The sequence below is a fragment of the Xenopus tropicalis genome, chromosome 1, assembly GCF_000004195.4.
Source record: "Xenopus tropicalis strain Nigerian chromosome 1, UCB_Xtro_10.0, whole genome shotgun sequence".
Lineage (NCBI taxonomy): Eukaryota > Metazoa > Chordata > Amphibia > Anura > Pipidae > Xenopus > Xenopus tropicalis.
Window position 1 is genome coordinate 126,946,514 of NC_030677.2, and position 16,379 is coordinate 126,962,892.

The 16,379-nt window shown below is 35.8% G+C and overlaps 1 protein-coding gene across 4 annotated transcripts in view; it reads right to left on the reverse strand.

Moving 5' to 3' along the window:
• Positions 1-16,379, reverse strand: part of ric1 (RIC1 homolog, RAB6A GEF complex partner 1) — a 59,228-nt gene that overhangs the window by 11,965 nt on the left and 30,884 nt on the right. For 3 of the 4 annotated variants that reach the window (XM_002934173.5, XM_004910794.4, XM_004910792.4), the window contains exons 4-18: positions 15,182-15,289; positions 14,435-14,577; positions 12,931-13,067; positions 10,234-10,325; positions 9,991-10,079; positions 9,544-9,688; positions 8,005-8,053; positions 7,318-7,470; positions 5,098-5,301; positions 3,988-4,026; positions 3,167-3,277; positions 1,310-1,399; positions 1,066-1,226; positions 355-493; positions 55-171 (exon numbers count right to left, since the gene is read on the reverse strand). In XM_002934173.5, the coding sequence (XP_002934219.1) occupies positions 55-171; positions 355-493; positions 1,066-1,226; positions 1,310-1,399; positions 3,167-3,277; positions 3,988-4,026; positions 5,098-5,301; positions 7,318-7,470; positions 8,005-8,053; positions 9,544-9,688; positions 9,991-10,079; positions 10,234-10,325; positions 12,931-13,067; positions 14,435-14,577; positions 15,182-15,289 (1,777 nt within the window). The remainder of the gene's footprint in view (positions 1-54; positions 172-354; positions 494-1,065; positions 1,227-1,309; positions 1,400-3,166; positions 3,278-3,987; positions 4,027-5,097; positions 5,302-7,317; positions 7,471-8,004; positions 8,054-9,543; positions 9,689-9,990; positions 10,080-10,233; positions 10,326-12,930; positions 13,068-14,434; positions 14,578-15,181; positions 15,290-16,379) is intronic. The other variant, XM_004910793.4, reaches the window with a different exon arrangement.

A 16,379-nucleotide genomic window follows, 5' to 3' on the forward strand; every position in this document is an offset into this window, starting at 1 on the left:
AGATTAAAAATGAAAAGATGCCACTTTGAAAAGATAATGGACTTCGCTACTTACTAGTTTATGCTGATGGGTCTTGGCATCTTTTTCTCGAATCTGAGGGCCAGACCTATCTCTTTGCAGCATGATCAGCTGACCAGCTAGATTCAACAAAATGCTTTCCGCATCACATGCCTGAAACAAATGAAACTATTATGTTATGGTAGTATATTGATATCTTTATAATAATAAAATGCATAGTACCTGTATGAGAAAAAAGTTTCAAAAGAAAAAGTTCCATTAAATATTGTGGCATTCTACATCTCTGAACATGCAGAACAATAGCTTTTGGTATATGGGTTATAGCTGCAACTGTACCTGCTGGGGCATTTTTAGGGAGATACCCGTCTCTGTTCTCACAGACGTTAAAGTAACTGACACTACAAGTGAAGGGTGGGGAATGTAACGTGACATGGACACCTCTTGCAAGACTTGTAAACACACAGAAGGATTAGGGCTGTAAAGAAGAAAAAGATTCAGTCACCTTAAGATTTAGCTACATCATGTTATTTTAAAACACCAGTTGAACCTAATGAAATTGAATGTATGTGTATGTTAAGTAAAAATTGGTTTAATCGAAATGTTAATTAGAACTCTCACAGCATTCAGCATTAATATGTAAATGGTATTGCTGTTATCAGACTTGCATATAAACAGAAAATGTAAAAAAAAGAAAAAAAAAATCTTCTTTAAGGTGCAGTTCACAATTTAGTTCTTTTTTTAGTATTTTATACAATGGCTTATTCTTAGCAACTTTTTCATTTCAAAGTGCTAAGTTGCTTAATTAATGAGGCGAAATTGAATATACTGAATGTGAAGTGCTTGATGCAATTACAAAAAATCATAAATTGCTAATTGAATTATAATGTTGAAATACACACTTAAAACCACCAATGAATTGTTTTAACTAAGAAATGAATTCATATTGGATCCTGATAGGAATAAATGAAATAGTAAAATGACTGGTATATGGTGCCCCCCACAATAAGCTAAAATTGTTAAATTATTACCAAATAATACAAGACTCACCCCTCTTTTTTCCTTTCAATACTATACAGGCAAATTGAGCAGTCTGCTCGAAAGATGATCACCATGTCTCTAAAGATGCTGAGCAACAGAGTTTCCAATTGTACTTTGATGACATGAGCAAAGGCATTGTCCAGATTGGATGTTCGCAGATATACACGTAGCTAAATAGATTGTTCAAAAATATAAGGTGGTATTAATACATATGTAAATTACATGGCAACAAAAGGTAAATTCTTACCCTTACCTCTTCCTGTTGCTCGCTTAAATTAAAACAGGCTAGGACAATAAATTCCTTCCACCAGCTCAGTCCTCCACTCACCACCATGTTCTGCTCCTAAAGTACAAAAACTACAAATATAACCGCTAAACAAGATAAGTATTTGCACTTAAATAATAAGCATGATCTTTCACTTACAGTCCTAAATAAAGGAGAGGACAGTATATAAAGTATCTGTTGAAATGCATGTGAAATAGTGTAGTACAAAAAATGTAATTACAATTTTAAAGGGGTGGCTCATCTTTAGGTTAACTTATAGTATGTCATAGAATGGCTAATTCTAAGCAACTTTTCAGCTGGTATTTATTTTAAGGTTTCTGAATTATTTGCTTTCTCTCTCCAGCTTTCAAATGGGGGTCACTGACCCGAATATCCAAAAATCACATACACTATAAGGCTACAATTTTATTGTCATTGATACTTTTTATTACTGATTTTTATATTAAAGTCCTGTCCTATTTGTATTCCAGCCCCTCATTTAAATCAGTGCCTGGTTGCTGAGGTAATCTGGACCCTAGCAACCAAATAGCTGCTGAAATTCCAAACTGGAGAGCTGCTGAATATAAAGCTAAAACACTCAAAAACCACAAATAATAATAAATAAAAAACAATAGCAAATTATCTCAGCATAGCACTCTCTACATTATGGTTAAAGTTAAGGTTAACAACCCCTTAAACGTAAAGCATCACTTACTTATGGGAATTAATTTTATGGTCAAGAAAGTGGCTAAAAAGAAAAAAAGGAACTGGGTTTTTTTCTATAAATTTTATATATTTTTTTTCCCCATTATATTCTATGCATTTGTTGTAGCTCCCTTGACTACAGATTGCAGCGAGCATATTTACATGGCATGTGATATGGGAAAGAAGGTCAGTATGGATTTCAAGATATTATTTCTCTTGTGAAATTAAAGCGTTAACATGTTTTAGTTTTACCAAATCATCTTAGGTAAGGTATAGTAGGTTTAATGACTTACAGTCAAAGTTTCCAAAGTGGCATACAGAGCTTATAAGATGCATATTTTCTTGAAATATGATCAAAAAGAGCTCTACAGTGCCAGTTTCCACCATATATTGTTTAAATGTCCTTGCCCGATTCACCTTTCTAGTAAAGTTCTTATCCATCCCAAGGGGGTTGGGGTCCCCCCATATACCAGGTGCATAAATTGCCAAAATAGTAAATATATTGCATAATAACTAATGTACTAACTAAGCACACATAAATCTTAGTTTGTTGTCTACAATCGTCAAAAAAACAAGTTGGTATGTCCAATTAGTCGCCAGCACCAAAAAACAATATAGGATTTTCACCACTCAAATCTGTTTTTTAATCAATGTTCCAATCTATAATCATTACATTTATTTTCAATGGGTCTAAAGAAATTTAAAAAAATGTGCTATTAAAAGCAGTATCTTTTTACGTTTATTGCACTCCTGGCTCTGACCCCTGAAACAAAGATGTTCAAAGCCGATTAACAGAGCTGGAGGAGACCTGACTCCTGTTACATTATTAAAGAGTCAGACCTAGAGAACAGAGATGGGATAAAGAAATACTGCTTGCAACTGCATTTACAAATAACTTTAAAACCATTGTAACGTATATTGGAGTTGCTTAAACTTTTATTTTATTATACAAAATACAGTTTTTGGGTGGAGGATCCCTAAAACTTAGCATAAGCCATGCTGATGGCACAACATTAATATTTCAATGTTTTGTGTTATATTTGTGGCACTGTGCTTCACATTACAGAAATAACCTTATTTAGGAAACCCAAAATACAACTTACAATAAGCTCTTGCAATCTATTTAATAAAAATATTTACCTGGGTGATATTACCAAATAACTTCCATTTTTTGGTGAGCAAAGAATAATGCGCAAATCCAAATTTGCCAACAACTGCAACATTCTGCCCAACCTTGTCTATGGCAGTGTACTGTAGGGGGAAAAAAAAAAAAATTATCAAATGCTTCCTGAAAAATTACTTCCTTCTGCACCCCCCGACCAAACATTTATTCATCAGTCTCCACTAGTATCTTTTCTGTGGGTTCCGGAACTAGTGCCGTAACACACCATTGTTGTAAGATCCTAGGTCCTGCTGTAGTAATGTATTGATTATATATAGCTATGCCCTTACTATTTACAAGTAAGTTTTACCTTCCCCATGTCTTCCATTAGGCAATGAAGTAGTGGGATAAACATCTTTGTGTACATAACACTTCGGATTTACAGATGCTACATACCATGGCGTTCTTCATGGCAACAAATTAGTACAAATACTAATTTGTACTAATGCCCAATGCTGTCCTGCTGCTTGTACACTTAAATAAAATATATAGAGTACAGCAGCAACTGGTAGCCACTAGTTTGGGTGATCAGTGACTATGGGTATGCACAGTTGAAGTCAGTATAAAATCAGTTTAAATTGCCCATGCTTCAGTCCACTGGAGTGCTGAGAAAAGGACATCAATCAGCCAGAGATGGATGCAAAGTAACCCAGCTGCACTATTCTATAGAACTGAGTCATTTGGCACAGTTTGCAAGGAGCAAGACCTTTGCAAGGGGCGTAAATGGACTTTAACTTTCATTTCTACACTTCCTTAATGTCACCGCCCTCCTTACAAGCCACCCCCTTTAAAAACTCACCCGAATGGGCCAGTTACTCTGCAGATAGGTACTCTGTATCTGAAAAAATAACAGGGGAAAACATACATGAGTTTTCATTAATAAAATGACAGGAAAATATATAAAGAACACCATTGTTACTTTTATACACTAATGTAAATGTGTGCATATTTAGTCACGAGAAGAGAATTTTTGTGCAGGTTTGTATTTCAGGTTCTTTAAACTATGGTTAAATTACATATTATGTAAATGATCTAGCAAATGTACTAATGTTACTAAATGTAATCTTGCACACGCAATTTATGTGTTTTATTTTTTTTGTCATTTAAGAAATATGCCCCATTTGTAATAAAAGGCACAAAATTTACCCAGGTGCTATGGCAACCAATAAGATGGTTGCTTTTAAACAGGTGACCACTGTAGGGAACCTGCTGATTGGTTACTATGGGTTACTGCATATAGAAAATTTGGTGTATTTTATTACATAACCCCAATGGTTTTTTACCACTTGTAGTGTTTAACTAAGATTTTAAGTCTCTAAACAGAACAATTAAATAGCCCATGTGCTATCAATTATTTACGATGGAAAATGGTTTCTGTTTAGACTGGCAATCAGAGAAGTAGGTTACCATACATAATTTATGCATAATACTGCAATCTGATGGCTGTGGAAATGCAATGCAACAAGTCTGCTAACTAGCAGCAAATTTAGTCACTAAGATTTTCTACTGATAATCAGCAATGTATTATTCTGCCTTAAAACATATCTAGTTACCTGCTATTTTTGGGGAATAAAAACTATTATCTGCAGTTATAATACAGAGTATCATCAAGCATTCTTACTTTGCATTTTCTCAGCATATGTATTTATATACTGTAACCATTGTTATCCACCCACACAGTATGTTTATATCCCTTTGAACTGACACATCTAATGTCAAATATATATTAAGATATTTAAAAAAAATGTAGAAGGAGGAAGTAGCAGTTTTAACAATTGTACAGCTCCTTGCATTTCAGTGTATCAAAGCAGAAATCATCATAAAAACTATAGAAAAAAATAGTGTGACTACCTTGCGATAACAATAGGCAAGTGAGTCTTGTATCATGTTACAGCTATTTTTAATCTACCTGTACTACATGCCAGTGTCTGTGTCCCAGTAAAGTGCTTAATCCTTGAGAATTCCCACTGCTACCAGGGAAAGGACTCCTGTCTCTCAGAGGCTTGTGCTCAGACTGAGATGAACCGTTCCTTGCATTCTGTGTCTGAGTCGCATCCCCGCAGTTCAAGTACAAACGGTCCTCCCCCTGTAAGAGAACCTGCTCCTGGTTACTCTGCAAAGAGAAACATAAGTATTGTAAGTTGTTGCAGATTTTCACCACAAAGTATACTTTCATGGCATATTTGCAGTTAAAAAGCCACTATAGATGTATGGAATCTCTGTAGAGGATATAAATTGGTCCCTTTGCCTTACATATTACTGGACTATTTGACTGACCACAACACCAAGAGAGTCAGTGTTCATGCTAGCTTCATGTAAGAGAATTACAATACAACATATTTGACAAATACTAAGAGATAACAAAAAAATAAAGCTACTAAAGTCATCAAACACAAGTGGGAGCTGCCAGAATAGCTTGACTATATCATCAGAAAGTGCAAGAATAAATAATCTAAATGAATACTGCTCTAATAGTTAAATGACAAACAATATTACTAAAGAAGAGATGTGTACATTAAAAAATGCAGTATACCTCCTTTTTTAAAGTTAGTTCAATAAACAGGAAACATACTTTCCCTATTGTTTATCTATATCTCTCTATACACACACACACACACACACACACACACATATGTGGCCCCTTATCCAGAAACCAGTTATCCAGAAAATTCTGAATTACGGAAAGGCCATCTCCCATAGACTCCATTAGCAAATAATTCCAATTTTTAAAAATGATTTTCTTTTTCTCTGTAATAATAAAACAGTACCTTGTACTTGATCAGCTAAAATATAATTAATCCTTATTGGAGGTAAAACAAGCCTACTGGGTTTATTCAATATTTAAAGGACTTTTAGCAGACTTAAAGGAACAGTAACACCAAAAAATTCAAGTGTATAAAAGAAATTCCAATATAATGTACTGTTGCCCTGCACTGGTACAACTGGTGAGTTTGCCTCAGAAACACTACTATAGTTAATATAAAGAATGCAGCTGTGTAGCCATGGGGGCAGCCATTCAAAGGAGACAAGGCACAGGCACTTAGCAGATAACAGATAAAAACCCATTATATTCTACAGAGCTTATCCCTTATCTGCTATGCAACCTGTGCCTTTTCGCCTTTTTTCCAGCTTGAATGGCTGCCCCCATGGCTACACAGCAGGGTATTTATATAAACTATAGTAGGGTTCTTGAAGCAAACACACAACTTTTACCAGTGCAGGGCAACAGTACATTATATTTCATTTAGCTTTAATTTTTTTTGGTGTTACTGTTCCTTTAAGTTATGGAAATCCAAATTACGGAAAGATCCCTTATACAGTACTACATACAGCAAAGGCAGTCCTTTTAACTTCCAACAAGCTGATTAAACTAATTAACAGTTGACTGATAGGCCCAGCATTCCCCCAGCTGTAAACTTTCTTAAGCAGGCCATACACGTGAACATCCACTTCTATGGCGAGGTCAATAAACAAGCACATTTTTCACTGATATCAGGCTGATTAGTTTAGTTCTTGGGCTAATGACTGTATCATAATTGCCTTTATACAAATTGCATATGCGTCCCTTGATCAGACAGGAAAAATCATACCTGCCAATCTGGCTAATTGAATTGTAAGCACAGGCAAATTTTCATGTGATGATAGTCTGAAAATAAAAAATACCTTTTCTGCCAAGAATAATAAATATATATATATATATATATATATATATATATATATATATACTTCCAAGGATTAGGTACCGCTCACACAGGGCTTAAAGTTCATCTTTGAAATTTTATTAATGTGAACTTTGGCAAAGGCTGGTGTTGCAGCCGAAGTGTTAGTTGTTTGCGTGAGCGGTACCTAATCCTTGGAAGTGTTTACTTGATCTCTGCACCCAGGTGAAGTATTCCGGTTTGACGTGAGTGCTGGCTTCCTATGCTAAAATATATATATATATATAATAAATGATGATTTCAATAGGAAGCATAAACTGACAAATGTTAAATCTAAGACAGGCATGCACAATGCACCAATCTGACACAGTTGATTTCTTTTGCACAGAACTAGTTTCTCAGTCACAATCAATTGGGCTAGACTCCGTAAACACAAGTTATAAGTTAGTTAGCACATTTGCAGCACTTACCATGCATGGATTCACAGTAAGGGCGCTTTTGATGAACTGAAACTGCAGGATTCCAGATTGCTGGGGAACAGACTTATCACTCATCTCATAGCCAGTGTTTTGAGAAGAGTCAGCAGTGATTGCCCACAAATGGTAACCCTCAGTACCCCAGCTCTGTATGGACCACAAAAAAAAATACACTGTATGTTAGTATACTAAATTTAATATCTGTTTTTGACTTAAGGTATATTAGATATAACATTTTCAGGTTGTTACATAACTATGAACAAAAAATAAATCCGTCACCAAACAAAACACTGTTGGATCAACAAAGTGTGACGTTGCAATATTCCCGTTATTTGGATCTATGAAGTTGAAAATCAGATAACTACTTTGTTGGAGGTGTGTATCCTTTAAATGGACTACATGAGAAATAGTAGCTGACACTTGATATACTTTTGATATGCCTGCAATATAGTTATTTAATACAGTGCTCAGGACACACGTGATTACATCACGTTTTGCCAGGTCCTAAAAGTTTTAAAATATACACATTCTTTACAATAAACAGTTTTATCAGGAGTTTATTGTAAATGCAGTCTCAAAATAGACATGATAGTCAGTGGCGTAACGACAAGGCTCCCCACAAAAGAATCTTTGGAGGGGCCTGGCGTATACCGACCGAGAGATCTCAAATAATGATCTTACCATAGAGCAAATTCTCAAAGCCTCTTTTTTGGTACCATCAGCTCGGTAACTGTAGAGACAAACAGAAAGAATGTTAAGTGCCTAACTACTATCAAATTTGTCTTTTAAGAAGGCTGCATGCAAAATCATTACTTTAGCTTCAAAACATTAAGTTAATGATATTTATTTTCTCATCTTATGATATTTTAAAAGCTTTTACTTAATCTTACAGCCACACTCTTAAGAATGCTGAAGCAGAATTTAGGATCACCTTCAATAAAAGGATGAAACCATAAGGACTGTGCTTTTGGACCATTGCCATTTTGGCCATAACTTTCTCTACATTTCTTATCCTTTAAAAGGGATCTACACCCAAAATAAAATAACTGATGGAAATGTATCCAGAGTGGCTTTCTAAGCAATGTTGAGGCTTCCATTTATTTTTTATTTTAGTGGTTTCTAAGATACTGAATTACTAATACCAGCGTTTCAGTGTAGCAATATGATGTAACAGATGTAGCCACTAGAGGCAAGCTAGAAACACTTGTTTCTAGGTGCAGATGAAGATGTGCATTAGTTGATACCAGATCCTGTCAGTGTACCTCCCTGAAGCCGCGTACTGTTGTCTCGTAGTCTATGATAACATTTAGCTAAGCAGCTTAAGCAACCCTGTACATGCATTTTGTATGGACATCTTAGAACACACTGACACTCATTTGAGCCAAAGCCTGAAATTGGCAATCAGACAGAAGTGATTCTGTCATGATTTGTATGGTGCACTTTTTTTATTTCAAAATTACATTATAGCAAATAATTCACTCTACCACTTAAAATTTTAATCTTGAACCAACAAATGCATTTTTGGTAGCTGTAATATTGGTGTGTATGCTCCATCTCAGTGCATTGTTCCTGAGCTTTCAGTAGGAGCCAGTGCAACTCATTAGAACTGCTTTCAGATAACCCATTGTTTCTCCCATGTAAAGGAAGGAGTCCAAAGCCTGACTTTGATTTCTTACTATCGAGTGCTATTCTGATATCTACTGGGAGCTGCTATCTTGCTCCCTTCCCATTGTTCTGCTGATCGCCTGCTGGGGGAAAAGGGAGGGGGCGATATTTCTCCAACTTGTAGATCAGCAGTAAAGAATGACTGAAGTTTATCAGAGCACAGGTCACATGGCTGTGGCACCCTGGGAAATGAAGAAAATGGCTAGCCCCATGTGAAATTTCAAAATTGATAACAAAAAAAAAAATCTGTTTGCATTTTTAAAAAATGGATTTCAATGCAGGATTCTGCTGGAAAAGATCTATTAACTGATGTGTGTTGATGAATTTTCCCACAAGAGTATTCCTTAAAATATTTTAGCAGTGGATGAAAAGGCAAGTAGGTGGTGAAGAGGCACAAAACAAAGAAACAAGGAAGAAAAAAAATTAGGGGAATTGAAAGTAAAAAGGGTGAAGTGGAAGAAAATAAGAGAAATAATTTTTACTGCCTCATGCATTTAACTATAAATAAAGTCACTTGAAAATCTATGAGGAAAATAAAATTTTTTTGTTACTTACTCAAAATCCCCTCCTAGAGTACATATAAGATGTGCACCAAATACACTCCATAAGGACAGGCCTCCACACTCCCAGGTCACCATAACAACACTGCAATCAGGAGACCACCTTATCAGCTTCACAGCCCCAGTCTTATTCCACATATCTAGTAAATTAAAAACAAAGTTACAACCATTGCATTCTGGTTATTGAACTTAATCAGCAAGTCCCTTACTTTCCTGCCAGTCCTAAAGGCATTTACTACATACCGTTACACTTACACAGCACAGACCTAGCAGCTCAGCAGTAGTGAGCATTGCTAAATACTATATTAGCTACTACATATACTGTATAAGCGATGGAGTTGCAAGCTTCACTCACATCATGTCCACTTTAAAGTTGGCTACATACAGAAAACACAAGGTAAAATAGAGCTTACACTCTAGCGAAGATATAACTTTTTTTTACCTGGATACTGCTTTGGTGTAAGTTCCAATTTATGGGACAACTGCAAGGCCCCTGTGGTGTTGTCTATAGTGAAGACTAGAACAGATCCACTGAAGTAAGACAAAATAAAAATAAACAGTTTTTTTTACAGAAATATGGAAATGGAATTATTATGTTATATTTAGGGGACACTGAAAACTGCTCAGACCATTGGCTTGCATATCTTAAAACACATAGACATCCAGATATGAATTTAATACTTACCCTACACAACCAAATGCCATTAACCTATATTTGTTGTTCACTGCAACGCAGGTTCCATCAACAACATCCGGTGCCCAAACACCATGGATTTGCTGAGGGTGAAATAAATGATCATTAGTAAATGCTATGTACATAAGTTAAACAGTTTAGAAAAAAAAACAAAAAACTAACAAACACATTTTTATAACCCAACAAAATGTCCCTGACTGAAGACAGCTGCTTAATGTGACCAGCAGGTGGTACTGCTCCTACAAAATTAATTATACTAGCAGTTTTAAATTATCTAAAAAAACTGGAAACAAAGAAGAAAAAATTTATGTAAATTGCCAACATGCCTAGAAGAGCACTCTGGGCAATTATACATTCACTTGGTTTTTGGGTTACAAATCCTTTAACATATACTGCTTTTTTGATAAAAAATGATAAAAGAAAAAATACCTGACGGCTACCAGAAATGCTAGGGGAACAGTGCTCTGGCAGGTGTTATACTTTGGTAAAGAGTAAAGCTTTTCAAACCAGCTTTAGCATGAATGTTTGTACAGTTTAAATTTCCACCACTCTATTTGCTAACAGGAACTATCTATGTTATGTGAGGGTAACAGATGTGCAGAGTTCAGCGACGTGGCACAGGCGATACATTAAACTCAATTTATAGCACAGTTAAACTGAGAAATTCTACATCTTAGAGATATATTATTGTTTAATAATTTATTCTTTTTTTCCCTAAGATATTCCTGTTTTTGTGAAATTATTATATACTTTTTATGTTACATTTGCTGCTTTTGCAGGCTTCTAACGAAAAATGTAATGTTTGACCTCACATTTATAATATAAATTAAATTGGTTTTAAAGGTATAGGTCACCTTAAACTAAAGTAAAAACTCGCAACATATTTGTCTAAAAGGCCATTATTATTACCTTTCTTGCAGTTAAACCCTAAATGCTTTCGCTCCTTGCCATGAAAAGAAATAGCGTACAGAGCAGTGGAAGCAGCAGAACTAGCTGTTACAAAGATGGGGTAAAATACATATATCCATAAAAATCAGGATATTTAAACATAGGAGTTCGATCAGTGTATACTGGAACTACTAATAATGGCGATTACTAAATATCAAAACCATTTTACTTTTTTTTAATAAAATGTATAATTAATCTTCATTTTTTGTTCCACAGTTGTTCCGGTTCTGGAATTTTGACTGCTCTCTATTTGCTAAAGCTTAACAGCCCTACGGATCTGGCAACACCAGTCAGAAAGGAAGATAAATAAAAGGTTGTGAACAGAAAGGCAAGTATGAAAAATAAAGAAACAAAATTAAAATTAAAGTCTCACAGTCACACTTGCTTTTTGGTTGGTGAGGTCATGGGACCCAGCAACCATATTTTTGTTTGCAGGTTGGAATGAAGAATGAAAAAATTTGAAAATTACACAAAATAAAAAAAACTGAAAAGAATTGAAAACTTGCTCAGAACTGGTTCATCTATAACATACATGATTTGTTTGGCTTTAGCATTTGCGAGTGTCTTATGTGTGTTAGTGTGTACTTGTCTATATATTTTAATACACATATATACAAAATCTATAGGTCTATAGGTCAAAATCTATATGTCTATATCAAGAGATTTGTAATACTGATAAATCCTTTTCTCAGAGTCCTGTCACAGCAGCAGAGGGACACAAGAGTTAATGCACACTTCCCTTTAGGAGGCAGGATGGCACTTGATGGCTCTGCTGTGATGGGACTCCAAGAAAAGGATTTATCAGTGAGTATTAAAAATCCCCTTTTCTCAGGGAGACCCTAGGCAGCACAGGGATAAAAGGGTTAGTCCCAGAGCAGAAAAAAAGACGGTGGGAAGAACAAGAAGACAAGACAGTACAGAGGTGATCAAAACATGGAATATAACTGCTGCTAATGTTGAAGTGCAGCTGATTGTAGGACATTCCGCCAAAGAGAAGACGTTGAACTTATAGAACTTTGTGAAGGTGTGTAGAGATGACCGTGTGTGTATAGATGGCCATGCTAAGTTTTTCTGCCCTGGCCTCTTTGAGTAGTACCCAGGAAGTGCTGAGCACTCTGGTGGAATGTGCTGTTATTTTGAAGGTGACCAGGTGATGACTTCGTTGGTATGTGTTGGTGATGAGGAGTTTAATGCATCTGGAGATGGTATGTTTAGAGGCCTGCAGGGTTGTGCACCCCTTCAGCGGTCATTATGGTTTCAAGTCACCCATAAAGTATTAAGTGGACAGTATTAAGGTACCCCTGCATTCCTGAGTACATTTCCAGTGTGGATCTTATCAGTTATAGGGCCCAGCTGCAAGCGCAATCCCCCTGAAACTCACACACACACACACACACACACACACACACACACACACACGGGTACAGGAACTATTATTGGAATCCTTAAGACCTTTTTTGGATAAAGAAACTTTTGGATAAGGGACCTTTTCATAATTTGGTCCACAATACCCCAAGTTATCCCAACACAATGCCACAATATGGATTTATACAGCTTAGTTAAGATCAAGTACAAGCTATCGTTTTGTTATTATAGAAGAAAATAAATAATTTTTTAATCTTAGAGTTATGTGCTTAAAATGCACTTTATAAGAGATAACCTTCCCAAAATGAAGCTTTTTGGATAACAGGGTTTTGAGTTAAGGGATCATATTAATATACTTGTTTTGAAAATTCTTACATCAGCTGTGAGACGATTTGATCCTGGTGTGATGAAGCCAACACGTCCATCATTAAACACAACAGCAAACCCATCAAGTGTAGCACAGTACTCCATGTCTCGTATGTGCACATCCCCAAAATCCAAGAATGAACCTGCTACCAAAACATACACAGCAGAATAAGCGTCGAGGTTTTTGGTTGCCCCCAAAAAACTGTTCAAAAATCAGGATAATTAGATAGCGCTCTCCCACTCATTAAACTCACGTATGAAACAAGGGGAGCGATGGACAAATTTGAGAAAGTGTGGAGTGACTGGTATAAAGCAGACCCGCAAGGCCAGTAACACCAGCATAGACCACCACCAACCAAACCCACACTCCCCCTGAATAAGTATACTGGTCACTAACGACAGGCTACTCCATTATGCATTGAATTAATGACGACACCGCAATATGAAATTCCTGATTTATTATAACAAATTGTATAGCAACATTCATGCTTTTATTTTTGTTGTTTTGTTTGACCTTTGTAAATCAAATAAAATTTACCTTTAAAAAAAAAAAATCAGGATAATTGTGTTAAAGCAATATCTAGTAGCATTAAGTCTATAACAACTGGACTTTCCTAAGTTTTCTTGAAAATGTTTCACCACTAATCACCTTATGCTCACTAAAAATAAAATTCACAGGGGACAATCAGCAATTTTAGGAAAACATGGACCTTTTTGTAAAATGCAATTAAACACTGTGTAAAATAATGAAAGGCACACAATGACATGCATTAGAACTGATGGAATTGTAGGAATGCAAAATTAAAGGAACAGTAACACCAAAAAATGAAAGAGCTTTAAAGTAATAAAAATATAATGCACTGTTGCCCTGCACTGGTAAAACTGGTGTGTTTGCTACAGTAGCACTACTATAATTTATATAATAAGCTGCTGTGTAGCCACGGGGGCAGCCATTCAAGCTGGAAAAAAGGAGAAAAGGCACAGGTTACATAGCAGATAACAGATAAGTTCTGTAGAATACAATAGTGTTTTATCTGTTATCTGCTATGTGCCTGTGCCTTTTCTCCTTTGAATGGCTGCCTCCATGGCTACATAGCAGCTTATTTATATAAATTATAGTGACTTTCTGAAGTAAACACACAACTTTTACCAGTGCAGGGCAGCAGCACATTATATTTTAGTTACTTTTATACACTTTCATTTTTTGGTGTTACTGTTCCTTTAAGGTTTGACTGTATTCATAAGAATTGTACCTAGCGTGTCAGTTACAGGCTAATTCACTTAAAAGAAACTCCAAAAGAACTCCAAAACTTTTTGCGCCCATTTATATTATAATCAATGTATGTATGCATGGTGTCTCTTTTGTATAGTTTACCAGTTACATCTACCCTATGAAACATGGGTGTGGGGAGAGATTTGCTAAAAAAAAAAAAAAAAAGTGTTGTTTTCAAGGTCTATTTTTTCCAACCAAATGTCTATCTGAGAAACATTTACATTGCAAATTTCACATTACCTCTGGAAGGTTGAAAGTCGATAGAGAATGGTATTGTTGTAAGGTTGATCGCTTTCCTGCCATTTGTCATGCCTTCCCAGTGAATAATATGAAGCAAGCCATCCTCTGTGGCCACCAGGAGATCTTCCATCATGGACTGGATACTGCAAATAAGCCAGTTTCACTATTTTGAGGTCAAATATTTTAGCCTCAAGGCCCCAGGATGTAAAAGATGGTGTGATGCTTATTCTGACTTATAAGTAAGCATGCCCCTTCAAACAAGTAATCTAAATATGTGAAACACCTTTCTTAAATTCAAAATGCCCTAAAAAATGTCTGTTTGACACGGGACATACAAGAATAAAAAGGGGTTCAAATGAATTAATCCCAACATCATAAACGGGTGCATAACAGCTATATTTAACAATGTTAAGCATATACTGGTCAACTGGCTCAAAGGTACTTCCTACACTCTAGGTAAATGTGTAGGCTTGTAAACGAAAGATATAGAAAGGAGACACATAGCCTAAAGCCTGTTACAAAGTGGACAGATGCTTTGTCTTTGCATAACCTACAGCCCTATCTATTAGATCTTTCATCCAGCTATTTCTAACGTTTTCATATAGACAATGTATTTTGTCAATAAATGGTCAGAATAATTCTAGTAAAAGTATGACTAATTAAACAAATTCCACAAACAAATGTACAAGCAGAAGGCTGTACAAGCATGTGCAATTGTTTGAACTTTTCCACCGATATTTAGCTTACCTTGTGATGGAAGCTTGCAAATCCATTACTTTTTTGGTTTCTAAATTTAACGCCGGAGCACATTGTTCTTCCTTATAATGGGGGTTGAGCTTTATATGGGGACTACCTCTATAAAACAAAAACAATTCACAGTTTTATTACTACAGCAAAAGTCCTCTAAAACAGGAATGTCCAAATGGCTGATTAAGATCCATCAACTGGATGACATATAGACAACAGCAGCTAAGCATTTGCCACATACAACTCCAATAGATTACTTTTCTTTACACTTCCTATTCAGATTTTTAAAACCTTAGCTTCAGAAACTGGTGGTGTGTTTTAATAAAATAATTAAACAGTGTAATGCAGCTAGCACTGCATTTTTTTCAGATTAATACTTAGGGGCAGATTTATCAAAACAAGAGTTCGAATCCCGAATGGGAAAAATTTGGATTGGAAACAAACATTTCTGAAGATCGCAAATATCACGAAAATGCAAGCGTTGAAAAAGCGCAAGGTACAAAAAAGTCGCAGAAAATATGATTGGACCGATCGAGTGAACAGTCGGAGCATTCGTGGATTAGTAAATGTGCCCCTTAGAGTAATGGCAATCCATTTCAAACCCAAATAATCAGGATTGCAAGAGCAGGTGTAGGCCATAACCATAGGACTGAATGCTCAATTTTAAGCATTTTTTCACCCAACCACCAAGGAGGAAAACGGTGAAACAGTACACACATGCAATTACTCAATTTGTGATTACCCTTTGGTGGACCCCACTGAGCACTCTTGGGAAATCAAACAATCTATGTCTTGCAATAAACCAGAGTCACTGTCTAAAAAGAAGGATATGTATAATTATCTTGGCACACTCACTTACTGCAAGTAAAAGTCTTATGACAAAAGTGCATTAGTGGATCAGATGATATAATGTCAATTACAAACAACCTCTTTATAACACCAACCTCTGGATATTGATGGTTTGGCCTTTGTTCAAAGGAGAACTAAACCCAAAAAATAAATATGGCTAAAAATGCAATTTTTTAAATTTACTGAACTTACTGCACCAGCCTTAAATTTCAGCATCTCAATAGCAGCAGGGGGGGTAACCATCTTGGAAAGTGTCTGCAACACTGCAATTGTTGAGAGGCTAAACCTAAGGGTTGTCGCAAATTATCAAGTAAAAAATGAGGTTGGTCTGTCATATATGCTGACCCAA